Here is a 27,819-nt window from a genome sequence, read left to right on the forward strand (position 1 = left end):
GGCCCGGGAGCTGGAACCGGCTCCCGAGCCGGGACGGGCCAGGCCCGCGGCGACCGCTCCACCCACCGCCCACTCCCGCGCCGGGCTCTCGACACTGCGATTCGCGGACCGGGACTACAACTCCCGTCGGGCCCCGCGCCCGAGCCAATGGCGGGCCCCGGAGCATGCGTGTCGCGGCGCCTGCGCGGCAGTTTGAGTAAGCGGCCGCTCGATTGGCTGCGGGGTCGGGCGGCCGCGCGGGGCCTGTGGGAAGCGGAGTGACGGAGCGAGCGGCTGTTGGAGGAAGGAGGTGGGGGCCGGGAGCGCAAATGGCGTTGAGATGGTTCAGGGCCCTGTTCAAACTCCAGCGCTGACCATTCACCGGCGGAAGCGGCGGCGCAGGAGGCGGTGGCGGCCCAGCAGGGGCACGTAGCGGGCTCCGGTACCGGCTCCGGCGGCGGCGAGGCCAGGGAGGCCTAGGCCCGGGCCCGGCCGGCGGCGGTCAAGGCGGGGAGGGAAGTTGCGGGGTCTCCGCTGCCCCCCCGCCCGGTTTCCTATTTACCGAGAGCGGAGCGGCAGGTTTTGACGGTGGCAGATCCCCCTTCCTCACCCCCTTCCTCTCTTCGCTCACCGGCCGGCCCTGCGCTCACGCGCGGGGCTCCCGCGCCCGCCCGTGGGCCGTTGGGAGCGGGAGAGGCGGAGGCGACCCGAGGCCAAAGCACCCGCCAGGCGCCGAGGGTAAGTGAGGTTTCGGGCGGCTGCCTAGGCCGGGAGCGAGCCTGGGAGGGTGGGGGACGCCGGGGCGGCGAGAGTCTCGCTACCTCACCCGCCGTGTCTCTGAGGAAGTTGGGCAGGGGAACAAACTGCACAACTCTTTTTTTCCTTTTTTTCTCATTTTTTTCCCGGCAGCTGCTGATTTACTTCCCTCGGTATACCTGGTCGAGTGTGTAGGTTTCAGCTCTAAGACCTTTCCCGTCTTTTTCTCCACTGAGGAGACGGCCACTGAGGCCTTTACACTGTCCTAGGGATTTGGTGGCAGAGGCTTCCGGGGCGTTGGAAACTACATCCCTTTCCTGGGCGGTCAGGGTAGGAAGGGTCGAAAAGTTGCTTGAGTTTCCAGCCGCAGGGGCCCCCTCTCCCATTACCGTCCTCCGCACCGTTCGCCTCCAGGTGAGGATTTCTGAGTGGTTAGGTTTGCCCCTTTCGACTTTCCTTTTTTTTTATGGAAGCTCCTAAGCCGGACAGACGCTAGATATGGTCGGTGGCTAAGTGTGAGGACTCTGTCTCAGCTCGTTTCCCTGAAAATTTGACCTGCCTTTGGGCTGAGGCAAAGGCCCAATGACCGAAAAAACTTAACTGTGCATCATTCTTTCCTTTTTAGTTAGGGTAGTCTTTGGAGTTTGAAGCCTGAACAAGATAGTCTGTGTACTTGAGGCCCCACTTAAAACACGTCCAGTACGTCTGCGTGCTGGTGTTTTAATTTATACATGTTTTACACTTTATGCTTAGAGACAGCCACTGCAATAGTCTGTTTACTGACTTTTAAGAAAACTTTTTTTTAATGGAAAATTATAAAGGAAATAAAAAATAGGGGTTTTATATAATGAACTCTTTTGTACCCGTCGCTCGGTTTCAACACGTTAACTTTTAATCAAATTTGTTTCACCTACACAGGTTCCATTCTGCACACCGTAGCGTTAAGGAAAAAAAACGCTGAGACTTCATCAAGAAGTATTTTAGTATTTACTTGTTAAAAGACGTGGACTCTTTCGAAAAATATAGGCTCAGTATTATTATCATTTAGCCAAAAGCCAAACCCGTTGCAGTCCAGTCGATTCTAACTCGTAGGGACCCTATAAGACAGAGTAGAACTGCCGCATAGTGCTTCCAAGGAGTGGCTGGTGCGTTTGAACTACCAACCCTTTGGTTTGCAGCCATAGCTCTTAACCACTGCGCCACCAGGGCTCCATTATCACTTTTAAAATAATTAACCATTCATTTGTATCAAATGCCAATGTATGAAGTCTATTGCTAGACTTTAATTTTCAACAGTGAATCTTTTGTGGTTCTAAGTGCATTTTTATAATGATTTTTTCTTGTGTGGGCTTAAAGGAGCTCAAGTCTAAATTTTTGGTTTGGCCCTTCAGTCTGCATTTTTAGGTGATTACTGCATAAGTGTATCCAAAACATTCTAGGGTTGTTGTTGTGTTCTAAATGCAGGTCTGCAGATCAGGGCTTTATGTTCTTGAAGGAATAAGGAGAAAAAATGACTATTTTTCTGGTCTATGGTAGCTCCCCAACGTGCTTAGTTTTGTTTAGAATGTAAGTAACAGGAAAGATACAAGATTCTTTATCGTAAATCTGTAGTACAAGGAGAAATCGATCTTCTCAGGAAAAAGTTTTATGACATGTTAGGAAGTTTTTAGATAAATTACCAATTATTTTAAGACAGATGTGTATGATGACCAAATTAATCGTTATTGTGTCAAGTTATAATCATGGGAGGCAGGAATGTTCTACTTAATATATATAACTAAGTTGGACAGTGATGAGTCACTATAAAATGTCTTTAAAGCATAGGCCGTATATCATTAAAATTGTTCTAAGTTTCAAAGTAATGAAGATTTTCAAGTCTGGAGGCAGCTGCTCACTTTTTTCCTTGTTATATTGGTATTTGGAAACCCTGATGGCGTAGTGGTTAAGTGCTGTGGCTGCTCAACAAAAGGTTGGTGGTTCAAATCCACCAGGCGCTCCTTGGAAACTCTATGGGGACAGTTCTACTCTGTCCTGTAGGGTCGCTATGAATCGGAATCGACTCGCCGGCAGAGGGTTTGGTTTGTTTTGGTTTATATTAGTATCTAAACTTCACAAGGGCAAAGTGTAAGAAATCGATAAGAAGTATTTAAAAATAACGTAATTTGCTTTTTAAAAATGTTTGATTCTTGACTTACTGTCCTGACAATTTTTTTTTCCTTCCTAGTATCTGTTGTTGTTATAAAGATAAATCAATTTGTCCCTTATAAAGGTAGTAGGAAAAATAAAGATAATGTGTTTGTATTGCTTTGCTTGATAATCCACGGAACAACGTAGTACGCTAGATTTCACCAGCCCCAGAATATATAACTCGGCAAATGAGCACAGCGCTATGGGGACAAGGAAGATAGAATAAGGATGGTTTCTTGCACTCTGGGACATGACCACCTAAGCAATAGTTTTCAAGTCACTGTCCGAATTACATTAGACCAAGAATCAGAATCTTCAAGTTTGGGTTAAAAGATGCAGGTTGTAATACATAAGAACACTGCACCAAATTCTGGCTTTCTTTTCTGCTGTGAATAAGTGCTCTGAAATTTCAAGAAAACTAAACTTAGTCGAGTATTTAACGTTTCTGAGATGCTAACAAAAAAAAATTTTGTTCTACCTAAGATTTTATATTAGGGTAATTACCCTATTTAGAGTACATTTTTAAGGGTAAACTTGATGTTTGTACAAATAGTAAATAGTTCATTTAGAACACAGATGTTTCACTATAAGTAAGTTTTGTGGATGCTATCTTATAAATTGGCTGGTCATGCCTTTTTTACTTTGTAAGTAGTGTATGAGTATGTACTCATCGTTAAAAAAAAATTGAATTGGCGTATGGAAGTATATGGAGTAAAAATGAGCCTCTTTACACCCTTTCCCAGTATTTTTTAAACCGTTTTTAAAGGCTTGTATCTTGTCCTGAATGTTGAAAGTAAGATGGGGAGAATCTGTAAGTTCTTATTTTTATATTTGGTATTAGTTACTTGGAGGTTATATATATGTATGTTTTTTTTTTTTTTTTACAGGGAATATGAAACAGGTGTCAAAATGACATCCAGATTTGGGAAAACATACAGTAGGAAAGGAGGAAATGGCAGTTCAAAGTTCGATGAAGTCTTTTCCAACAAACGGACTACCCTTAGCACAAAATGGGGAGAGACCACATTTATGGCTAAATTAGGGCAGAAGAGGCCCAATTTCAAACCAGATATCCAGGAAATCCCAAAGAAACCTAAGTTGGAAGAAGAAAATACTGGGGATCCTTTTGGATTTGATAGTGACGATGAGTCTCTACCAGTTTCTTCAAAGAATTTAGCCCAGGGTAAGGGTTCCTCTTATTCAGAATCTAGTGAAGCTGCTCAGCTGGAAGACGTCACGTCTGTACTTGAAACTAATAGCAAAATTAGTCATCCAGTGGGTGAAGACAGTGTTGAATCTGATAAATGCTTACCTTTGGAAGATATTCTGGTTGGAAAAGAAAAGAGCACAAACCATATCTTTGAAGGTGACGCAAGCAAAAGTAGCTGTGCTAAATTAATAAGTTCAGGTAAGTTTGGATTTTCTTTATCTTGATCCATGTAGCATCATGCAAGCCATTTAGTTAAATGGTTTAAATTCAGAAATATTAAAACTCTTGGATTTTGTTTCTACACTTAAGATTATTGGAGACTGTTGACAATTTTGTAAAGGAAATTTAAGAACTTAAACCAGTTGGAGGTTGGAATTTTATTTAAACAATTTGGACTAGATGTTCTAGACTGTTTTTCCGGGTACATTTGGGGAACAGTCATTCATAAATCCCTGATTCCAGTTCCAACTAGAAACATCTTTTTCTGTTGTGTCTCATTTCTGTTATTGTAGAGGGTTTGGATGGTTATTGATAATGAAAGTGAGATGAACATTTACAGTGAAGATGAGCTTTAGGAGTGATACACTTTTCTCCAGAACTAGTTCAGGATGGTTAAGGAGGTATTGAGTGGAATCAGTGAAGAATTGAACTGTATTGTATATTGAGATCAGTTTGGAATCTTTCTGGGGCTAGTAGCAACTTGTATTAGTAAATTTTAATCCATAGAACTGGTTGTATTTTATAAATGTTAATTGGTAAATATGGAATCTAGTAGTCAAGAAACAGTTCGTTTTATTAGTTACACTCCTGCTGTAAGGGCTGAGACATAATAAATGGTAAAGGTACGATTAATTAAAGCTTGAGGAGCTAAAAAGGAAGTGCAAGGAAGGGAGCGAGCCTGTTGTCAGCAATAGGACAGAGGTGGCCACTGTAGTGGCAGACAGCTTAGTTCACAACTTGTGACAGTCACAATTTAGCAATATGAAAGTTTAGATAGATCTTATGTTTTGAAAAATTAAAGACAGGCTGTCCTGGTACTGAATTCTTAAGAGGAAATTTGTCCTTTGGGAGCTCAGTATTTTATGTCAAGCTGCATAATGGACTGTGCCTTGCATAGTTTCACTAAAAATGCTGAGCATTTTTCACTCCTTTTTTGAATGTCTCACCCTTGGATGAGAGGATAAGCCAGCTGTTATTGTCATTCCCTTGATCTTCTGGGTTAATTCTGATTTGGCTGTCCTTACTGCTTTGTCCACATTTCTCTGGAAGCATTGTTCATAAACTAATGATAAGCTAAATCTTCATGAAAAAACACAGTATAAAAACTGTTCCCAAGTCAGCTCCAAAGAATGTATTATAACCATAGAATTATTGTGCTGCAATTAATTTTAACTAAACTCTTCGTTTTTTTCCCTAGATTTTATTTATTTATTTTATTGTTGTTGAGAATACACACAGCAAAACATACACATATACATTCTTTGAATCATGCAACCATTTTCAGCCTCCTTCTCTGAGTTGTTTCTTCATTAACATAAACTGATTGCCCCTTACGATTCTTCACTAACTTTTTGAGTTGCTCTTGTCAGTTCGGAAACCCTGGTGGTGTCGTGGTTAAGAGCTATGGCTACTAATGAAAAGGTTGGCAGTTCAGATCCACCGGGCGCTCCTTGGAAACCATATGTGGAAGTTCTGCTCTGTCCATAGGGTCACTATGAGTTGGAATCGACTCGATGGCAATGGGTTTTTATGGGGTTGTCAGTTTGATTCTGTGTAATTCTTAACAAGTGCATAATGCTCAAAGTAGACGTTTTTATTTTATTTATCACTTATTTTTATTGTGCTTTAGATGGTTTACAGAGTAAATTAGTTTCTCATTAAACAATACGTATACTATTTTGTGATACTGGTTGCCAAACCCACCATGTGTCAACGCTTTTCCCCTCCTGGGCTTTGGTTCCCCATTTCCATTCATCCAGCTTTCCTGTCCAGTTCCCTTTTCGTCCTTGCCCCTGAGCTGGTGTGCCCATTTAGTGTCATATACATGATTGAGCTACATGTATCATTGTTTGTTTTATGGGCCTGTCTAATCTTGGCTGAAGAGTGAGCCTCAGGAGTGACTTCAGTACTGAGTTAAAAGGGTGTCCTGGGTTAAGGAAGAACTTTTTTACGAGTTAAGCTCAACTATTGTTCGGTTTTAAGATAAGGGAATGATTTTTGGTTTAAGGTTTAAAGATTATCTCAGGGCAGTGTTTTCAGGGGTTCATCCACTCTCCATGGAAACCCTGTGGGGCAGTTCTACTCTGTCCTGTAGGGTTGCTATGAGTTGGAATTGACTTGACAGCACCTAACAACAATAACAACGTGGTAGTTCTATGTTTAGTTTTTTGAGGAACTGTGACACTGTTTTCACAATGACTGTAGCATTTTGCATTCCCACCAGCAATGGATAAGGGTTCCAATTTCCCCACATCCTCGCCAACATCTGTTGTTATTTTTTTTAATGCCTTAGACATCCTAGTGGGAGTGAAATGGTATCTCACTGTGGTTATGATTTGCATCTCTCTGATGGTTAATGATGCTTAGCATCTTTTTATGTGGCCAGTTGAATGTTTTTTTTTTTTTTTTTGGTGAAATGTCTGTTTGGGTCCTTTGCCTGTTTTATGATGATTGGATTATTTGTCTTTTTGTTGTCAAAATTTTATGTTGTATTTTGGTTATTAGATTCTCAGTGGATATATGGTTTCCAAAGATATTATCCCAGTCGGTAGCTTGTCTTTTCACTTTTTTTGTGATTTTTTTTTTTAATTGTGCTTTAAGTGAAAGTTTACAAATCAAGTTAGTTTCTCATACAGAAATTTATATACAACTTGCTATAAACTCCTAGTTGGTTTCCCCCTAATAAGACGGCACGCTCCTTCCCTCCACTCTCATTTTCGTGTCCATTTGGCCAGCTTCTGACCCCCTCTGCCCTCTAACTGGTAATATCTTTTGATGAACAAAAGTTTTTAATTTTTGTGTGGTTCCATTTTTTTATTTTGTCTTTTGTTATTAGGTAATCCGTTGTCAATAAAGTCTTCATTTTATGAACACACACAGAGGTTAAGTGACCTGTCCAAGGTCTGCTAGTGACTGATGGGAACTAGGTTCATTTATAGATTTTTCAGTATGTTTGTTGAGCACCTACTATGTGTCAGCCAAATGCTATTCCACTTCAGTTAACTAGTGTTCTTAGTGTCATATCTTGCTGTGCCCCAATAGTTAATCCACAGTGTAAGGCAGATAGGCTGGAAAAAGATGAGACTGGGCAAGTGGTGAGAGTGGTCAAGGAAGACAGGCGCAGGCTCTGGTGGCAGAGGGTATCAACAGGGATGAATGCTTAGCCAGAGGGGTTCCAGGAACTGGGAAGCTGAATATTCATAGGCAGCAGTTACATAGCTGTACTAATGATAACTGTATTTGTGTCTCAGTTGCCATTTGAACTGGAACGGGAACTGGCAACAGTTTCTGTACATGAGATACTAGCTTCCCGGTCTGAAGTTTGTAGCTAAATAATAGTTCTCAAGCTGATACTGTGAAAATAGGAACCCAAAATGTTTACTAAAGTACAGGGAAATAGGTATTCAGGAACATCACCCTTAGTTGGAAGGGAATCATGTAGCACTATGAATAGTCTTTTTTTTTTTTTTCCTTTGTCTCCCTTAACCACTCAGAGCTCAGCAACCCTGGCAGCCCCCTGTAGGATAAGGAAGTAACTTTGAGGAAATACTTTTAATTCTCAGATAGTCTTATCCTATACCTAACATATACAGATTAGCTCTTCTTATAAACTGCTTGTAAGTTTATATGTTTATAAGTCAGTTATATGTCTGGAAATGCTTGTATACGTTATGACTTTTCCTTTCTTTGCCCCTCCCTCAAAAATTTGGCATTTGTGTCTGGAGCGTTGTGTAACATATGTCAGAGTGTCATTGCCTTTACTTCCACTCAGAAAGCCTTTTGATTTTAGTTGAAGTTTAGAAAATCAAGTTATGATAAGGGGATTTTATAAATTCAAAGGGGTTCCTAACCATTTTTGAATTAGGGACTGTTTTTGAGAATGATAAAAATTTTGGACCCTTTCTCAAGAGAAGAATGCTTGTGCACCTACTTAGATCTCAGAAATCTTTTGGAGGGCATGTTCAGGCATTTTATCCAGGAACCTGTGGTAAATTTTACCAACAAGTTGTTCAGACTACACAGGTTAAGTTCCATAATATCCTTCTCATTGAGTGTTCCTGCTCATTCAAAACATTTTTTGCTGTAGAAACATATCATAGAACAGGGCTCATCCAACTCAAACTTTTACTATATTCTCCTAGTATTAAGTTTGTAAGTGTATTCTCTTTCAAAAGGGAAATAAGTGTTTAATTCTTAGGCACTGTTAAATACTTTATAACACATACTATTTTTTCCCCCCCTTTTTTTAATTGTGGCTCATTTGAAAGGGGCAACTCATGGTGAAGTCATGATAAAATGTGTAGTGGTTGCCATTTTCCATTTAGGTGCATGATGGGTAGAAAACCGGGAAGCTAGATTACAAACTGAATGAGAACTGTAGGAAAAGGATTGAGTTGCTTAAATATCCTAACCTTTAGTTATTTAAAAAAAAAAAAACTCTTGTTCAAATTTCAGCCACACTAGCATAAAATCGTAAAAACACCTTCTGTTTTTTTAAAAAAAAAACATAGCCATCGAATTGATTGTGACTCATAGTCACCCTGTAGGACAGAGTATAACTGCCCCATAGGATTTCCAAGGCTGTAATCTTTACAGAAGCAGACTGACACATCTTTCTTTTGCGGAGCAGCTGGTGGGTTTGAACCTCAGACCGTTTGGTTAGCAGCTGAGCGCTTAAACCGCTGTGCCACTCGGGCTCCAAAAAGAACCCCCAAGTACCCATTATCCGGGTTTAACAGTTGTCAGTATTTGGCTAGTCTTGTTTCATCCGTTCTACACACTGCTCTCTCCCACCTCTTATTCTCTACCCCCTTGATTATTTTAAAATTATCTAATCTTTTTAAAAACAAAAAATTCTGATTGCGGCATCCATAGAAATGATCATGTAGTTCTTTTCCTTAGCTCTGTTGATGTGGTGTATTATGTTGATTGATTTTCCAATGTTCAACCATCTCTGCATTACTGGAGTAAATCCCACTTGGTCATGGTGTATGACTCTTAATATGCTGTTGGATTCTGTTAGTATTTTGTATCTATGTTTGTAAGGGATATTGGCCTGTAATTTTGTTTTCTTGTGGTGTCTTTGTCTGTGTCTGGTATAAGGGTTATGTTTGCTTCATAGAATTAGAAAGTATTCCTTCTCTGTCTTTTGGACTTTAAACAGGGTTGGTGTCAGTTCTTTTCTAAGTGTTTGGTAGAATTCCCCAGTGAAGCTGTCTGGCCTGGGACTTTTCGTGTGTGTTATTTATTTTTTAAATAGTTTGTCTATTTCGTTTAGGTTATCCAGTTTGTTGCTGTACAGTTGTTCAAAATATTCTATTGTAATTCTCTTTATTTCTGTGTGGCCAGTTATAATGTCCCCTTTCATTTCTTATTTTGGTTATTTGCATCCTCTTTCTCTGTCTTTTTTGTCAGTCTAGCTAAAATAAAGGTTTATCAGTTTTATTGATCTTCTCCAAGAACCAACTTCTGGTTTTGTTGATTCTATTTTTCTGTTTTCTATTTTATTTATTTCTGCTCTTATCTTTGTTATTTTCCTGTGGGTAGGTTTAGGCTTAGCTTGGTCTTCTAGTTCCTCGAGTTATCTGTTGGGCTGTTAATTTGAGATCTTTTTTTTATGTGGGCATTTATTGCTATAAAGTTTACCTCTGAGTATTGCTTTTGCTGCATCCCATAAGTTTTGGTATGTTGTGCTTTCATTTTCATTTGACTAAGAGATTAGTGATTGCTTCTTTGACCCATTGGTAGTTTAATAGTGTGTTGTTTAATTTTCATATATGAATCTATTTTCCAGTGTATTGTTATTAATTTCTAGCTTCACCCTGTTGTCGGAGAAAATACTTCCTAGGATTTCCATCCTTTTAAATTTGTCAAGACTTGCTTTGTGACCTAAAATGTGGTCTGTCCTGGAGAGTGAGTGATCCATGTGCGCTGGAGTAGAATGGATATTTTGCTATTGTTGGGTGAAGTGTTCTATGTATGTCTGTTAAGTCTAGTTGGCTTTAGTGTCATTCAGGTTCTCTGTTCCTTGTTGCTGTTTTTTTCTAGATGTTCTATAATCAAAGTCGTGTATTGAAGTCTCCAACTATTACTGTAGTGCCATCTATTTTTCCCTTCAGTTCTCTCAGTGTTTGTTTTATATATTTAGGTGCCCCAGTGTTAGGTTCATATGTATTTATGATCTTTACATCTTGGTGAATTGACCCTTCTGTCACTATGTAATGTCCATCTTCATCTCTTCTAAAAAATTTGTCTTAGAATCTGTTTTGCGTGATAAGATTGCCACCGCAACTCTTTTGGTTATTATTTGCACAGAATGTTTTTGCCATGCTTTCACTTTGAACCTATTTATGTTCTAGGATCTAAGGTGTGTCTTAGTTACCTAGTTTCTTTATAATGTGTATCTGGTTTTGTTTTTCATATTTAAGTCTTTGATTTATCTAGAATATATCTTCATGTTTGATCTGGAGAACTCTGTTTTCCCCAGGAATTCAAATGCCCTTCATCATCCGTCTTCATGTGGATTTGAGGTTGCACAGTCAACATACACTTAATTCCTGTATACGTTTTCCTCCTCTTTTAAACCAATTTTTAGAAAGTATATTTTTAGAGTGTTTGAAAACTTGGTGACACTACAGGTACTCTCCTTGAAAAATGTGTGCATTTTTCTCATGCAGTTTCACAAGATTTGCAGGACCTGTCCATAGATCCCAAACCAAACCTTCCTCCCCACTTTTTAAAGAAGTGAGGGGTTTTACTTATAAGAATTGACTTCGCTCAAACCAAAAACCAAACCCGTTGCTGTCAAATCGATTCCTACTCATAACAGCCCTATAGGACAGTGGAACTGCCCCATAAAGTTTCCAAGGACCACCTGGTGGATTTGAACTGCCGACCTTTTGGTTAGTAGCTGTAGCACTTAACCACTAAGCCACCAGGGTTTCTGACTTCACTCAAGGAAGCCTTAAATCATCCTACCTGTTTATTTTAGCACTCAGTCCTTTGTAAAACTATGTATGCTTGTGCTATTGCAAGTACTGATATTGTTAGTGTTTTTATTTTTAAGGGATTGATCTCTTTACAAAATTAAAAATCCTTAAGGGAATAATGAGCTGAAGTTGCTTATTGTTTTTTGGACAAGTAAAATGAGGCTTATAGAAGTTATATGCTTTGCCAAATTTTCACACACCTAGTTACTGGTTTAGCTGTGGTTCAGCCTTAAGCTTCTAAAACTCTAAATTCCATATTGTCTTCTTTAGTATGCTGAATTTCCTCCCTTGAATACTACCTAGTATATGGAAGACTAAGCACCAATCTAGGGATGCAAAGAACTAAAATTCAAAAGCATTTGCAGGCATACTTTGGAGGTATTATGGATTTGGTTCCAGACCACTGCAATAAAGTGAATATCTCAATAAATGAGTCACACGGATTTTTTTGGTTTTCCAGTGCATATCAGAGTTATGCTACCGTAACTGTTAAGTGTGCGATAACATTATGTCTAAAAAAAAAAGTACATACCTTAATTAAAAAATACTTTGTTGCTAAAAAATGTTAACCATCTTCAGAACCTTCAGAGAGTCATAATCTTTTTTGCTGGTGGCGGGTCTTGCCTGGATGTTGATGGCTGCTGACTGGTTGCTGAAGGTTGGGGTGGCTGTGGTAATTTCTTAAAATAAGGCAGCAGTGAAGTTTGCTGCATCAATTGACTCTTCCTTTCACAAGAGATTGTAGTATGTGATGCCGTTTGATAGCATTTTACCCACAGTAGACCTTCTTCCAAAATTGGAGTCAGTGCTCTCAAACGCTGCCGCTGCATTATCAACTAAGTTTGTGTAATATTCTAAATCCTTTGTTGCCATATGTCAACAGTGTTTACATCGTCTTCACTAGGAGTAGATTATATCTCAAGAAACCACTTTCTTTGCTCATTCATAAGAAGCAACTCCTCATACTTTAAAAGTTTTATCATGAGGTTGCAGCAGTTGAGTGACCTCTTTAGGCTGCACTTCTAGTTCTCTTGCTGTTTCCACCATGTCTGCAGTTACTTCCTCCGCTGAAGTCTTGTACCGACTGAAAGTCATCCATTAGGGTTGGCATCAGCTTATTCCGAACTTCTGTTAATGTTTGTGTTTTGACCTCCTTCCATGAATCACTGATGTTCTTAATGACATCTAGAACGATGAATCCTTTTAGAGAGTTTTCAGTTTACTTTGCCCAGATCCATCAGAGGAATCACTATATATGGCAGCAATCACCTTGCAAAATGTATTTCTTAAATTTTAAGACTTGAAAGTTGAAATCACCCTTGATCTGTGGTCTTCAAACGGATGTTGTGTTAGCAGGCTTGAAAACAGCGTTAATCTCCTTGTATGTCTCCATCAGAGCTCTTGGGTGACCAGGTACATTGTCAGTGAGTAGTAATGGTTTAAAAGGACTCTTGTTTTCTGAGCAGTAGGTCTCGACAGTGGGCCTAAGATACTCTGTAAACCACGTCATGGAGAGACGTGCTGTCATCCAGGCCTTGTCGTCCCATGGACGGAGCACAGGCGCAGTAGATTCCGCCTCAGTCTTAAAGGCTCTAGGAGCTGTGGAGTGGTAGATGAGCGTTGGCTTCAACTTAGTCGTCAGCCGTGTTGGCCCTCAGGGAGAGAATGAGCCTGTCCTTCGAAGCTCTGAAGTCAGGCGTTGACTTTTCTTTACCTAAGGAAGTCCTAGATGGCATCTTCTTCCAGTGTGTAAGGCTGTTGCGTCTGCACTGAAGATCTGTTGTTTAGTGAAGTCAGGCATTGACTTCTCTTTACCTAAGGAAGTCTGAGATGGCATCTTCTTCCAGTGTGTAAGGCAGTTGCGTCTGCACTGAAGATCTGTTGTTTAGTGAAGTCAGGCGTTGATTTCTCTTCACCTAAGGAAGTCCGAGATGGCGTCTTCTTCCAGTGTTTAAGGCTGTTGCATCTGCACTGAAGATCTGTTGTTTAGTGAAGTCAGGCGTTGACTTCTCTTCACCTAAGGAAGTCCGAGATGGCGTCTTCTTCCAGTGTTTAAGGCCGTTGCGTCTGCACTGAAGATCTGTCGTTTAGTGAAGTCAGGCGTTGACTTCCCTTCACCTAAGGAAGTCCGAGATGGCATCTTCTTCCAGTGTGTAAGGCCGTTGCGTCTGCGATGAAGATCTGTTGTTTAGTGAAGTCAGGCGTTGACTTCTCTTCACCTAAGGAAGTCCGAGATGGCATCTTCTTCCAGTGTGTAAGGCCGTTGTGTCTGCGCTGAAGGTCTGTTGTTTAGTGAAGTCAGGTGTTGACTTCTCTTCACCTAAGGAAGTCCGAGATGGCATCTTCTTCCAGTGTGGCTCGTTGAATCAGTTATCTTAGCGAAATGTTCTCGGTAACTTGCTGCAGCGTCCACATCAGCACTTGCTGCTTCGCTCTATATGTCTGTGTTATGAAGATGGCTTCCCCTTAGACCTCTGGAATCAGCCTCTGCCACGTTCAGACTTCTCTTCTGCGGCTTCATCACGTCTCTCAGCCTTCATAGAATGGAAGGGAGTTCAGCCTTGCTCTGGTTTACGCTTTGGCTTAAGAGAATGTCCTGGCTGGTTTGATTTTTCTATCCACACCACTAAAACTTTCTCCATATCAGCAATAAAGGCTGTTACTCTTCCTTATGTTTCATGTGTTCACTGGAGCGGCACTTTTAATTTCCTTCAAGGACTTTTCCTTTGCATTCACACTGTGACTGTTTGGTGCAAGAGGCCTACCTTTCTGCCCGTCTTGGCTTTTGACGTGCCTTCTCACTAAGGTTAAATCGTTTCTGGCTTTTGATTTAAAGTGAGACACGAGCGAATCTTCTTTGACTTGAACAGTTAGAGGGCATTGTAGGGTTATTAATTACCATAATTTCGGTATTGTTGTGTCTCAGGGAATAGGGAGGCCCAAGGAGAGGGAGAGAAGCAGGAAACGGCCTATCGGTGGAGCACTCAGTCATCTTGTATGGTCATGGTTCTTGGTGCCCAAAAACAAATAGTAACATCAAAGATCACTGATTACAGATCACCATAACAGATATAATAATAATGAAAAAAATATATAGTGAGAATTACCAAAATGTAACACAGACACGAAGAGAGCACATGCTGTTGGCACCAGTAGACTTATTGATGCAGGGTTGCCAGAAACCTTCAGTTTGTAAAAAATGAAGTATGTGCAAGTCTCAGTAAAGCTAAGTGCAATAAAATGAGGTGTGCCTGTGTTCAGTATCTGATAACAGATGGTGCTGGGCTGTCTTGCACAAAGGTCTATAGATCCAGTCTTCACCCTTTTTCCTTGAGGAAGAACATTAGGCTCTAGAATGTGGTTTTAGATCCCTTGCACGAAGCAGGAGTACTCAAGAATTAAGGGATTGATGAGTTTATAGGTTAGATTCCCCTAAGAAAAGTCTTACAGATTGCTAAAAGTACTTCCCAAATTTTGGTGAAGTTGTAATAGTTTGAAATTACTTGCATTTGTGTGATGTTCTATAAGCTGCAAAATATCTTGAAGTGTATTACCTTCTTTTATCTGTTCAGTGTACTTTAATAGTAACGGATCTGTAGTTTATGCTACGTAGTTGAATAAATGGATAGATTATGTTTGCTGATGATACAGTTCCTTTAGTGAGAAAACTTCTATGTGGTTAGATGCTGGCGAGTCAGTTCCAATTCATAGTGACCCTATGACCCTATGTATAACAGAAGGAAATGCTGCCCAGTCCCGCGCCATCATTGCTGTTTGAGCCCATTGGTGCAGCTACTATGTCATTGCACGTTATAAGGGTCTTCCTGCCATACGCATAGCATATGACACAGCTTCTTTCCGTAGAGCACTTTATTACTATTTCCGTTTGAAACAAATTTACAAGATAAGCTCACAACAAAGTTCGACCCTTATTATCATATGAAAGGCAGCCTATTGATATGAACAGTAACTCAAAGTATTATCCCTTTAGGCCAAAATGCAAACACAACATAGTACACTCTCACTCAGATTTTAGGGGAAATGAGGGCAATTTAAGTAAAACCTGATGTAATTTTTTAAACATGGGCAATAAAGTTTATTAAGACTGTATAGAGCTGCTGTGAGTCAGAATCGACTTGATGGTTTTTGGGGGTGGTGGGATAAGTTTATTGTCATACTCTTTTTTTTTTTTGATCAGGAGAATGATCATAAAACAATTAGAAACAGCCTAATTAAATTGTTGTATGAAGACAGTGGAATGCTGTACAACTGTAAGAAATGGTGTAGTATATAACATTTAATGGTGTTTTACAGACTTTTATTTTTTATTACCTCTTATAGATTTTACGTAGCTAAGCTTACCAAGCATTTATTAAACGTTTCTGTAGTCATTTATTTTCAATAATTCCTTCAGTAGACTTTGTTGGTGTCTTCCCCATTGAAGAGGTGAGGAAGTTGAAGCTGTCAGGAATACTTTCAGAAGTTAGACCCCAGAAGTTAGGGGTTTTACCTGAGATCTACAGAGCTAGTTAACCAGGGCGACACATGCCTAGGGTCAGCTGCCAGTGCTGTTTCCACTTGTTATGAAAGCATTGGTATCTTTTCCTCAGATTTGGTTTTAGACTTGACTTTGTTTCTATCCCGTTTAAGTTGTCAAATATCAGAGTTAGCTTTTAATCTTTAGCTTTTCAGTGTCTTACGATTAGTGATTAGCATTGCAGAGATGATGAGAACTAATGTTTGGAAAATCACTAAAAATAAAAAAGATATCCCTTGTTTGGGGCCTGAGTGGCATGGTGGTTAAGAGCTCTGCTGCTAACCAAGAGGTTGGCGGTTTGAATCCACCAGCTGCTCCTTGGGAACCACACAGGGCAGTTCTGCTCTGTTCTGTAGGGTCGGTATGAGTCAGAATCTTTCTTGATGGCAACAGGTTTTTTTTTAATCCCTTGTTTATGTATTAAATGCTTTCTAAAGTTAAGTAAATACAAATTTAACTTAGATTATATTTAAACCTATTGAGTAGCGTTAAAGTTTTTACAGCGAATCTTTGTAAACCATATCTTTCACCTGTATCTGATAATTGAAAGTTATATATGTTTTTCTTAAATATAGGTACAACTTTTTGTAATTTTATTGCTTGGCATCGGGGTGTTTTCTGCCAATAAGTGCAGGGGTGATTAATCATAATACTAGTTTGAATCATATTCCCTTTTCTCTTCTGTGGATTCTAAAACCATAGCAGTGAACGTGTTACATTGCTGTTACATTAAAATCTGTTGGTCTCTTTCATACTTTGAATGAATCTTTTTACCATGCATGCTTTTATAACATCATAATTTGGTCATTTAGAAGATAGTGGTTCGTGAATTATGCAAATATTTCAAATGGTGGCACATTTCATTATAGAGTATCAACAAAATCACATTTGAAAAGATTTTTGAAGTGTTTTTGAGGATAAAAGTTTAAGACAACAAAAATGAACTCCCCACGTACAAAACAAATAGGCAGTTTAAGGCTTACTATTGGCTCATAGGCACATCCACTGTAGCCATTTAACCTTAGGCACTACAGCCACCATTAAAAATTCTTTGCAGTTGCATATGGCTTTTGGGATTAGAAGAAAGGAAAGCAAAAATAGCTAGAGAAACCTGTCCATGGGGACAGGTCCGTGCTAGACAAAGCTGGCATGCCTTATTGGGCAGCCCTATCCCAGATAAATGTGGACACTGCCTGAATGTTTCTATTTGTTATACTGCTTTAAAAAAACATTGCCATAGAGTCAATTCCAACTGATAGTGACCTTGTAGGACAGAGTACAACTGCCCCATAGGGTTTCCAAGGCTATAAATCTTTACAGAAGCGGACTCTCAAATCTTTTCTCTTGTGGAGTAGCTGCTAGGTTTGAATTGCAGACCTTGTGTCTGATTAGCAGCCAAGTGCTTAACCAACACACCACCACCAGAGCACCTTTACTGGTTTAGGGTCTGCGAAATAATTTTTAATTTAGGCCTCTTTATGTGAAAAACCCGTGCCCCCGAGAAGTTGTAACAGAGTTGTTTACATGTCACTCTGAATTGATTCAGTTCCTTCACGGTGCTGAAATCTCTTGGGAGAAGTTTAAGGCAACAACTTTAAAGGATTTGGATGCCTGGGGAAACGTTGTCACTAGAAGACATGAGAGTTACATGTTGGAGTGGGGGCAATGTCAGATATAAGCATTGATTTATTCACAATTTAAGATTACTGCAATTATTTCAAGATTTTGAAATATATTTTATGTTATTAGCCAGATAGCCTAGTTAGTTAACTTTGAAACTGATTTTATTCATGCTTTTATTCTTTGACGTAAATATTTTTCATTTTCGTAGGTAAAGTGGAGAATTTTAGTGAAGAACATGAAAAGAACATTCACCATATTTATAAAAATGCTGAAGACAGTAGTAAGAAACCCAGTGCGGAAACTACAGTGACCTCTGAATGCAAAGCTGATGAAATCAAGGAAACAAATGATACTTGGAATTCCCAGGTTGGGAAAAGGTCAGAATCTCCATCAGAAATATCTCCAATTAAGGGATCCGTAAGAACTGGTTTGTATGAATGGGATAATGATTTTGAAGATATCAGATCAGAAGATTGTATATTAAGTTTGGATAGTGATCCTCTTTTGGAGATGAAAGATGAGGATTTTAAAAAGAGGTTGGAAAATCTCAATGAAGCCGTTGAGGAAGACATTATGCAAAGTGTTCTTAGGCCAAGTAACTGTAGGACGTACTGTAGGGCCAATAAAGCAAAATCTTCACAAGGAGCATCCAATTTTGATAAGCTAATGGATGGCACTAGTCAGGCCTTAGCCAAAGCAAACAGTGAATCAAGTAAAGATGGCCTGAATCAGGCAAAGAAAGGTGGCGTAAGTTGTGGGACCAGCTTTAGAGGGACTGTTGGACGGACTAGAGATTACACCGTTCTCCATCCGTCTTGCTTGTCAGTTTGTAATGTCACCATACAGGATACCATGGAACGAAGCATGGATGAATTCACTGCATCAACTCCTGCAGATTTGGGAGAAGCTGGCCGTTTAAGAAAAAAGGCAGATATTGCGACTTCTAAGACCACTACTAGATTTCGACCTAGTAATACTAAATCCAAAAAGGATGTTAAACTTGAGTTTTTTGGTTTTGAAGATCATGATGAGACAGGAGGTGATGAAGGAGGTTCTGGAAGTTCCAATTACAAAATTAAGTATTTTGGCTTTGATGATCTCAGTGAAAGTGAAGATGATGATGATGATGACTGTCAAGTGGAAAGAAAGACAAGCAAAAAAAGAACTAAAACAGCTCCATCACCCTCTTCTCAACCTCCCCCAGAAAGCAGTGATAATTCCCAGGACAGTCAGTCTAATACCAATAATGCAGGTAAACTTGTATTTTTTTTATTACAGTAAGTAGGTGTGTTTTTTCAGGCTTAAATCAACAGCTGCCTAGTTGCCGCTTAGAAACTCAATTTTAGCCTGTTACATTTAACTTTTAATAGAAATACCTGTTTAGAACTAAAGGTATGGCCTTTTAAATGTTAATGATTAGGTCTCAAGTTGTAAGGAACCGATTTGTAGATTGAGGAGTCTTTTCATATTTGTTTTTTAATTCTTCTGTTAGCACTTGAGAATTTTAAAGTGTGCAAATACGGAGTCAGGGTTACCAAACATCTTGACTTTTCAGCTTTGAAAATCCAAATGCAATGTAGACATAAGGATAGATTTTGGACATTTAGAACCAGTTGTTATTAAAAGGTTCTGAAAGGGAGAGACACAGTCAGCCCTCATTACTTGCAGATTCGATGTTCTGCCTGTTTGCTGAAGATACTCGCAGCACTTTCACGCTCATTCAGAGGCATGTGCAGAGTGGCCAAAAATTCCCAGCTGAGGTCGAACCAGCAGGTTGGATATTCACTCGTGCACTGTTTGCTGGGACTTTATAGAATGTAGCTACATTAGGTAACAAAATCAGCTGTAATAAAAAATTAAAATGAATAAAAATCCTTTGTAGTTGGCTCAAAACTAATCAGCTAATAAAGATTTTAGAAATTCTCAAACCCCCTTAAATTGACTCAATAAAATTAAAAAGTACCAGTTAAGTATTCATTTACTCTTAACAGTTAAAATTTAATTTAACTTTTAAGGTAGTAGAACCAGGAATGACTTCAGAGACCCTCAAGGAGTTTATAGTCTCCACTGAGAAAGACAAACAGAATAGGTTAGCTGTGCTGTAATTATTACCTGACTAGGGCTTTATGAAGTGGGTTGACTACTGCATGATCAAGAATATGGGGAAGCCTCCATTCATCTTTATCGGTTATTCAATATAACTTGTCCTGTTAATGTGGAAGGAAAAGTGTCATCATGGTGAGTTAGAATTATAGTAGTATTTTTAAACATAGATTCTTGGTATAGTATAAGTCATACTTGAGTCTGCCTATCGGCTTGCTTTATTTGGCCTACTCATAGTTTTGCTAGGTTAAAATTAATCTTATCTTCAAAACTAGAATTATATAGGAGTAGTCCCAAGGGAAAGAGCCTTGGTGGTGCAATGCTTAAGTGCTTCACTGCTAAACGAACCAACCAGTAGTTCTGCAGAAGAGAAGACCAGGTGGTTTGCTCCCTTAAAGATTACGGCCTAGGAAACCCTTCGGGGCAGTTCTACTCTGGACTATAGCATTGCTGTGAGTCGGAAACTACTCGATGACACACAGTCCCTAGGGCATACCGCAGGCCCCCCCCACCAAAAAAAAAAAATTAAGGGTATTGTCAGAATTCATCCAGTGTTTCCTCAAATCCCTCCTGGGGACTAAAGTCTGTAGCAGCCTTGCTAGTCACCTCTGAGTTCCGGCTGGCCAGAACAGCTATACAGTTGCTTTCTCCAGGGTGATGGGTAACACTATACCATACCTGGCTCCTGTCCTGCTGCAGTTTACTTAACAGCCCTTGTGCTAACCTTGAAGTAAGTTATCCTAATCTGCAGTGGAAAGTCTGTGGCTGAAATTTACATCTTGGAGTAATATAACTTTTTAAGGTTTAAAATGTGAAATTGTTGTTAGTTGCTGTCCAGTCGACTCTGACTCATGGTGACCCCACGTGTGCAGAGTAGAACTGCTTACGGGGTTTTCAAGCCTGTGACCTTTTGGAAACAGATCGTCAGGCCTGTCTTCTGAGACGCCTCTGGGTGGGTTTGAACTGCCAACTTTTCCGCTAGTAATTGAGTACTTAACCATTTGTGCCACCTAGTGAACCCATGAAAGTGTTGTTGGGTGCCATCGAGTCTACTTTCGACTTAGATAGTGACCCCAAATGACGTAGTATAATTGTTCAATAGAATTTTCTTAGGCTGTAATCTTTACAGGAGCAGATTGCAAGGTCTTTCTCCTATGGAGCTGCTGGGTGGGTTCAAACTTCTTACAAAATCCTTCAGCTCCCTTTTAAAAAACTTGAAGTTGATACCAAATAAAACCAAACCAAACCTACTGCCATCGAGTCGATTCCGACTCATAGCGACCCTATAGGACAGAGTAGAACTGCCCCTAGAGTTTCCAAGGAGCGCCTGGTGGATTTGAACTGCCGACCTCTTGGTTAGCAGCCGTAGCACTTAACCACTACTTCACCAGGGTTTCCTGATACCAAATAACATGTAAAAATTAGAGACCACGTGGTTGTAATACTCAAAATTGGAGTTTGAGTCTTCATATAATTTGCGAAACATTTAAAAAAATAATTTATGTTCTTGTTATTGGGAATATACAGAGCAAAAATGTATACCAATTCAAGTTTCTACGTATACGATTCAGTGACATTGATTGCGTTCTTCGAGTTATGCAACTACTCTCACCCTTTTCTGAGTTGTTCCTCCCCATTGACATAAACTCACTGCCCTCTAATGTAGGATATCGTTCTTAACAGGCACATTTTCCGGGTGTAGAGATAAGCGTAGAGGTGTGCAAAAGGTTAGTCTTTTTTTCTGGAGACTTCAGCCAACTTAGGAACCTAGGAAACCTGAAGACCTGTCTTTCCTCTTCACCTCAAGATCTACTTTTTTATTATATCATGTGCAAAACATTTTTAAAGGTTGGGATAGAGAAAAGCCGCTCAATTTTTCTTTAGGTTAGAAAATAAATATTTATAACCATTAGAGGAATAATCTGATCTTTGGTTAGTTTTGTGTGAAGACCTACAAATTACTACGCTATGTTGTACTAGGTCATTTAGGTTGTACTGGGTCATTTAATATACTTTGCTAAGGAAAGGTATCCCATTTTTTTGATTTTTTTAAATGTCGTCTTACTGAACTCTTTGTAAATTTGTAAGCAGGCATTCTTCGAAGGCTTAAATTCAGTGGACTTAAATTGTAGAAAAGTGTTAAAGGTGGATCCCGCCAGATATTTTCTATCAGTGTGTGCATGTGTGTTTTTGAACTAGTGTTAGTGTCCTACAGATAGCCAGTAGCTCTATGAGCTATGAAGAACAGAAATTAGTAGGAAAGTTTTGATTTTTCCACCTTACGCAAAGTATTATAGATACACAGCAACCAGGTTTATGATTTCATTTAGAGGAGACAAGCAGGGGGAGAGAATGAGAGAATTAGACTTAATGTCATTGGGAGTATTTTGTCAGCTATGTGTGGTACTTTTATTCCTTTAGTCTGTTCTCCCCTCAATATGCAAAGAAACCTTCACAGGTTATCTGGTAGATCATTTGAAATGTTAGAATGCTAGCTAGTTTTGATTACCATTTCAGAAAACTTGGATTTTACAGAGGACTTGACTGGTGTGCCTGAAAGTGTGAAGAAGCCCACAAATAAACAAGGAGATAAATCAAAGGAAAATACCAGAAAGATTTTTAGCGGCCCCAAACGGGTAAGTAAAGCGCTACCGGTGATTTTTATTAATTATTATTGGAGGGCCCAACTCTTAACTAATTTTTTATTTGAAAGTTACTAACAAATACCATGGCAATTAAATGTCTTTCAAAGGATGTACCTCAGTCATTTTAATATGTTCCACCATAGACTTTGAGATTAATTTGCCTGAGCTTATCTTTTTGTAAAAAATTAATTCACCTACTTAAATTACTTGTTATAATGTTAAGATACAGTTTTGTTATTGAAAATTGTAGTTAAAGGTTGGCAACACCTTTTATTTTTGGAGGTTGAATTACTTTTAAGCAACTAAAGAATGAGTTTGTCCAATTTTTGTGGCCTTACTTGTTTTTATTCTTCATTTACCTCTGTAAAGAGTCCATTGGGAATCTTTTCAAAGTATTTTGCTACGATTTTACGTGCTCAGATGCCCCTCCCCTCCACCCCATGTCTTGCTTAATGCTGACAGAGCTAACTTGTTCCGGGGCGAGGTAACGTCGTGTAGTGGCTTCAGTCACTGGTGCTTAGGTGAGGTTTCTGGTTTATATAAAACGGTGTGTGGCATGTGTTGATTTCCAGAGCAGCTGCTTTCACATTTTTGGTCTCAGAATCACTTGACACTCTTAAAAAAAATTGTTGAGGATCTCAAAATGCTTTTGTTAAAGTAGATTATATCTGTTTATCACGTTAGAAATTAAAACACATTTTAAAGAGAATTTATCAGTAATTAAAAAAAAATCCATTTTTGTTAATAAAACATTTTTATGAAACATTATTTTCTAAGACAAAAAAATTAGAAGATTAACATCATTTTATATACTTTGCAAATCTCTTTAGTGCCTGGCTTAATAAAAGCTGAATTCTCATAACTGCTTCTGCATTCAGTGTTTCACTATGTTGTGTTGGGTGAAATAACGTGAAGAAAATTCAGCCTCGTACAGATATGTACTGTAGTTGTATTATAAATTAATCTTTTCGGGTAATTGTGGACATTCTTCTCTGATTCTGCACCAAAACTTAAGTGCGAGCTTCTTAAAGATGAATTGCAAATTGGGATCTAAAACCGTACCAGTAAACCATTACTGTTACATTAACATCTGTTGGTCTCTTTTACAGTTGTGGTTGAATCTTTTTACAGTGCATGCTTTGTAACATCATACGTTTGGTCATTTAGAAAGTAATAGTTCATGAATTGTGCAAATCTTTCAAATGGTGGCACATTTCATTATAGAATATCAACAAAATCACATTAATATTACCCACAAACTCATCACAAAAGTCTTTAAATATTAACAATAGATAGAAAATTTCAATTTTTGCTTGAAGGCGCACATTTTTCTGTTGGCAACAGATATTTCAAGGAGAACAGGCTTGCTTTGTTCATTTCGTTTTCAAGAAAGTGTCTGCCACGTGCCCCGATCTGAATAAGTATAATTTGTCAGTATCTCAAGTAGGAGTGGGATGTGTTTCAGAGAAAAGTGGCTAGTTCAGCTCGCAATTCAAACAGCTAGTGTTTTTTTCTATTTATTTTTTAACTGCAAGTGTACGGCAGTGAAGAATACAACTACTTGTGCGTTTTGGAGCCACTACCTTGATTCATGCCATAACAGTTTTGCGCACCATTGCCTTTGCATCATCTGTGCAAACGTCAGCAGAGTGAAAAAAGGCAAATAACGTCTTACGAAAATTATTTGGGGCTAGTAGATACCCTGAAAAAGTCTTCTGGATCCTGAGATACCCACCAACCACACTTGAGAACTTCTGATTTATAGTTTCTTTCCCTTCCCATCTTTTTACTATGATTCAAATATACAGAAAATGTGAAAGAGCAGTACAGTGAGTACTCATACCCCTCCAATAGATTGATTCAACAGTTAATATTTTGCCATAATTGCACGCATTTGGGGTCTGTCTCTCCCACTCTGTATATATATACACATATACACTTACATACATGTACGTGTGTGTATATACAGACATAAACATCTGTATTTGCTCTTATTTTGTGGATTGCATGCATTTCGTAAGAAAAAGGATAATCTTGTATCTGTGTGGTTATATGATTATAATAATTAATAGTAGTTCTTTGATGTAATCTAATGTCCAGTCCATATTCAATTTTCCCAGTTCTCCCCCCCCCCCCCCCCATTTTTTTAAAATTGTGCTTTTGGTGAAAGTTTACAGCTCCAGTTAGTTTCTCATACAAAAATTTATACACACATTGCTGTATGACCCTGGTTGCTATCCCTATAATGTGACTGTACATTCTTCCTTTATACCCTGAATTTCCCATGTCCATTCAACCAACTCCTGTCCTTTTCTGCCTTCTCATCTCGCCTCCAGTCAGGAGCTGCCCATTTAGTCTCATGTATGTACTTGAACTAAGAAGCACACTCTCCATGAATATCATTTTATGCCTTATAGTCCAGTCTGTTCTTTGTCTGAAGAGTTGGCTTTGAGAATGGTTTTAGTTCTGGGATAACAGAAAGTCCGAGGACCATGTCTTCTGGGGTTCCTCCAGTCTCAGTCAGAACGTTGTCTGGTCTCTTTACTAGAATTTGAGTTCTGTGCCTCTGTTTTCTCCTGCTCTGTCAGGGACTCTCTGTTGTGTTCCCTGTGTGGGCCATCATTGGTGGTAGCTGGGCACCGTATAGTTCTTCTGGTCTTGGGCTGATGGAGTCTCTGGTTTTAGGGCCCCCTTTGTCTCATGGGCTAATATTTTCCTTGCGTCTTTGGTATTCTTCATTCTTCTTTGCTCCGGGTGGGTTGGGACCAATTGATGCATCTTAGACGGCAGTTTGCTAGCTTTTAAGACCCCAGAACTGCTCACCAAAGTGGGAGGCAGAACATTTTCTTAATAAACTTTGTTATGCAAATTGACCTAGATGTCCTCTGAACCCCAGATGTTTTTTTGGAACTGTTTTTATCCCAAACCATAAATGTTGAACCTGAATCTAATCAAGCTTCTAAGGAGCCTGTGTGGCATAAGTAATGTGTTCAAAAGTTTCTTGAAGTAATTTTTATCTTATGCGATTGTGTTATTATTGTTATCGTTGTATCTTTTTAGTCCCAAACAGTCCTTTCATCTTTCTGAAATTCCCTATGGTGCTGGTTTTTTTTTTTTTTTAAGAGTCTAGGATATTGGTTTTGTAGAATGTTCCACCTTCAGAACTTAATCTGATTGTTTCCTCATGGTTTCATTTAACTTGCTGCTCTACTGTGTTAAAGTATTATAGTGTCAAAGGTCACTGGAAGTTAGGATTAGAAGCTTGGTTGTTGATTGTTGCTGATTTGCCTCCAGACTGATTCTGACTCATGGTGACCCAGAGTAGAACTGCTTCATAGGGTTTGCTTGCCTGTAATCTTTATGGAAACAGTTGGCCAGGCCTTTGCTCCACAGAGTTGCTGGGTGGGTTAGAATCTTCAACCTTTAGGTAAGCAGTTGTGTGCAAAATGCTTGTGCCACTCAAGCTCCTTAGAAGCTTGAATAGATTGAGGTTAAGCAGTTTTTGGCAAGATTACATCAAAGGTGACATTGCGTACTACTTATTGCTTCACATTAGGAGCTATGTAACATCTCGTTATTCCACACTTAACATTGTTCAGTCATTTAGTTAAGGTTGTGATCACCGTCTGTCTCCAAAATAAAGGTACTTTTTTTCCCTTTAAAATTTTTTAAATAAATTTTTATTGTGATTTCAGTGAAGGTTTGCACAGCAGTTTAGGTTCTCATTCAATGATTTCTTCACAGGTTGTTCAGTGACATTGGTTATATTCTTCACAAAGCGTGAACATTCTCATTATTTCCATTCTGGTTGTTCTGTTTCCATTAATTTAGTTTTCCTGTCCCCTTATGTTCTAATCTTTGTTTCTAAAGTAATTGTTGACCATTTGGTCTCATATAGGTGATTTTTAAAAGGAGCAAAGTACTTGTGGGTGATATGCATTGTTTTGTCAGCCAATTTGTTAATAGCTACAAGGTGACCTTAGGGGTTCATTTTGGTTCAGGGTTTGAAGAGTATCTCAGGCAATAATCTGGGGAGTCCTCCAGTCTCAACCAGTCCAGTAGGTCTGCTGTTCTTTGTTGTTTTTTTTTTTTTAAGGATTTGAAGTTCTAGTCCACATTTTTCACCCATTCTATTGGAATGGTCCTAATTAGAATGGTTGGTAGTAATGACCGGGCACCATCTAGTTCTTCTGGTCTCAGGGTGGCTGAGTCTATGGTTTGTGTAGATTATTTGTCCTGTAGACTAGTTTCTTTGAGTCTTTGGGTTTCCTTCTTTCTCTTTTGCTTCAGACAAGTAGAGGCCAATAGTCATATCTTAGATGGCCACTTGCAAGCTTTTAAGACCCCAGACATTACTCATCAAACTAGGATGTAGAACATAGCTTTATGAACTGTATTATGCCATTTGACTGAGATGTCCCAGGAGACTATAGTCCTAATCGTTCAGACACAGAAACCCCACAGGGTGTTTGGTTATGTCTAAGAAGTATCTGTAAGTGTGCCCCCATGTGCTTTATTATGTATATGAATATATGTACATACAGTAACATAGATACGTAAACATGCATACACCTATACATGTACACATACATACATTCCTGTACACATATATGCCTACTGCCTTAGGCTGGGTTCTCTTAGAGAAGCAAAACCAGTAAAGTGTGTGAATATATATAGAGAGATTTATTTCAAGGAAATGGCTCATGCGGTTGTAGAAGCTGGAACATCCTAAGTCTGTGGGTCAAGATAGAGGCTTCTTCTCAGTTACATAGCTGCAGGGGCTGGCTAACCCAAGATTGGCAGGTGAGAGAGCAGGAATTTTGCTCATAGGTTGTGAAGATCTGATGAATCCCAAGATCAGCAGGCAAGACTGCAGGTAAGCTGTTAGCTCAGATCCCAGAACTGGAGGTCATATGAACAGGGGCCAGCTACAGGATCTAGCATGCGCAAAAAGCCCTCAAGTCAGGCCTGAATGTCCGCTTATACTCCATGCAGGTCATACGCCCAAGGAAACTCCCTTTCATCTAATTGGCTATTCAGGACAGCAGATCCCATCATGGCAGTGATCACATACCAGTTCTCAACAGGGAAGTGATCATAACATTATACAACTGCCAAAACACTGAGAATCATGGCCCAGCCAAATTGACATACAGTCTTAACCATCACAGTCCACCCCTTTTCAACTTGACACCTGTACACATCTTAAACCATATATAATCTCTGAATAAAGACAACTATAAAGTCACATTTGTGCCTGACATAATACAGTGAACACACATACAACCAAAAATGTACTAGCCCAGTTTATGTCTTATATTTTATAAAGAAAACGAAAATATTTAATGCACACATACAAAGCAGAAATCTCAACAACAATTACAGTCCTCGTTTCTGCAGCTGGTCATGTCATATGTGGTACTTGGAACTGCCTTCTTCTACCACCCCTTCCATATTTCCTTTGCCCTGAGCATGCACCTCAGCTGGTCATGGTTCTTTGCATGGTGGGGTGACCCAAACCTTCCTTCCTGAAGGGTCTGGACAGTTAGTAGTTGTGATGGTCAAGATTGT

At 39.4% G+C, this 27,819-nt stretch overlaps 1 protein-coding gene across 2 annotated transcripts in view; it reads left to right on the top strand.

Moving 5' to 3' along the window:
• The first annotated feature begins 237 nt into the window (after nucleotides 1-237).
• WAPL (WAPL cohesin release factor) overlaps nucleotides 238-27,819 on the top strand; it is an 86,031-nt gene continuing 58,449 nt past the window's right edge. The window contains exons 1-4 of one of the 2 annotated variants that reach the window (XM_049894339.1): nucleotides 238-717; nucleotides 3,810-4,330; nucleotides 17,709-18,752; nucleotides 22,121-22,239. In XM_049894339.1, coding sequence (XP_049750296.1) covers nucleotides 3,832-4,330; nucleotides 17,709-18,752; nucleotides 22,121-22,239 — 1,662 coding nt within the window. In that variant the 5' untranslated portion in view covers nucleotides 238-717; nucleotides 3,810-3,831. The remainder of the gene's footprint in view (nucleotides 718-3,809; nucleotides 4,331-17,708; nucleotides 18,753-22,120; nucleotides 22,240-27,819) is intronic. The other variant, XM_049894340.1, reaches the window with a different exon arrangement.

Source organism: Elephas maximus, chromosome 8 (assembly GCF_024166365.1).
Source record: "Elephas maximus indicus isolate mEleMax1 chromosome 8, mEleMax1 primary haplotype, whole genome shotgun sequence".
Taxonomy (NCBI): Eukaryota; Metazoa; Chordata; class Mammalia; order Proboscidea; family Elephantidae; genus Elephas; species Elephas maximus.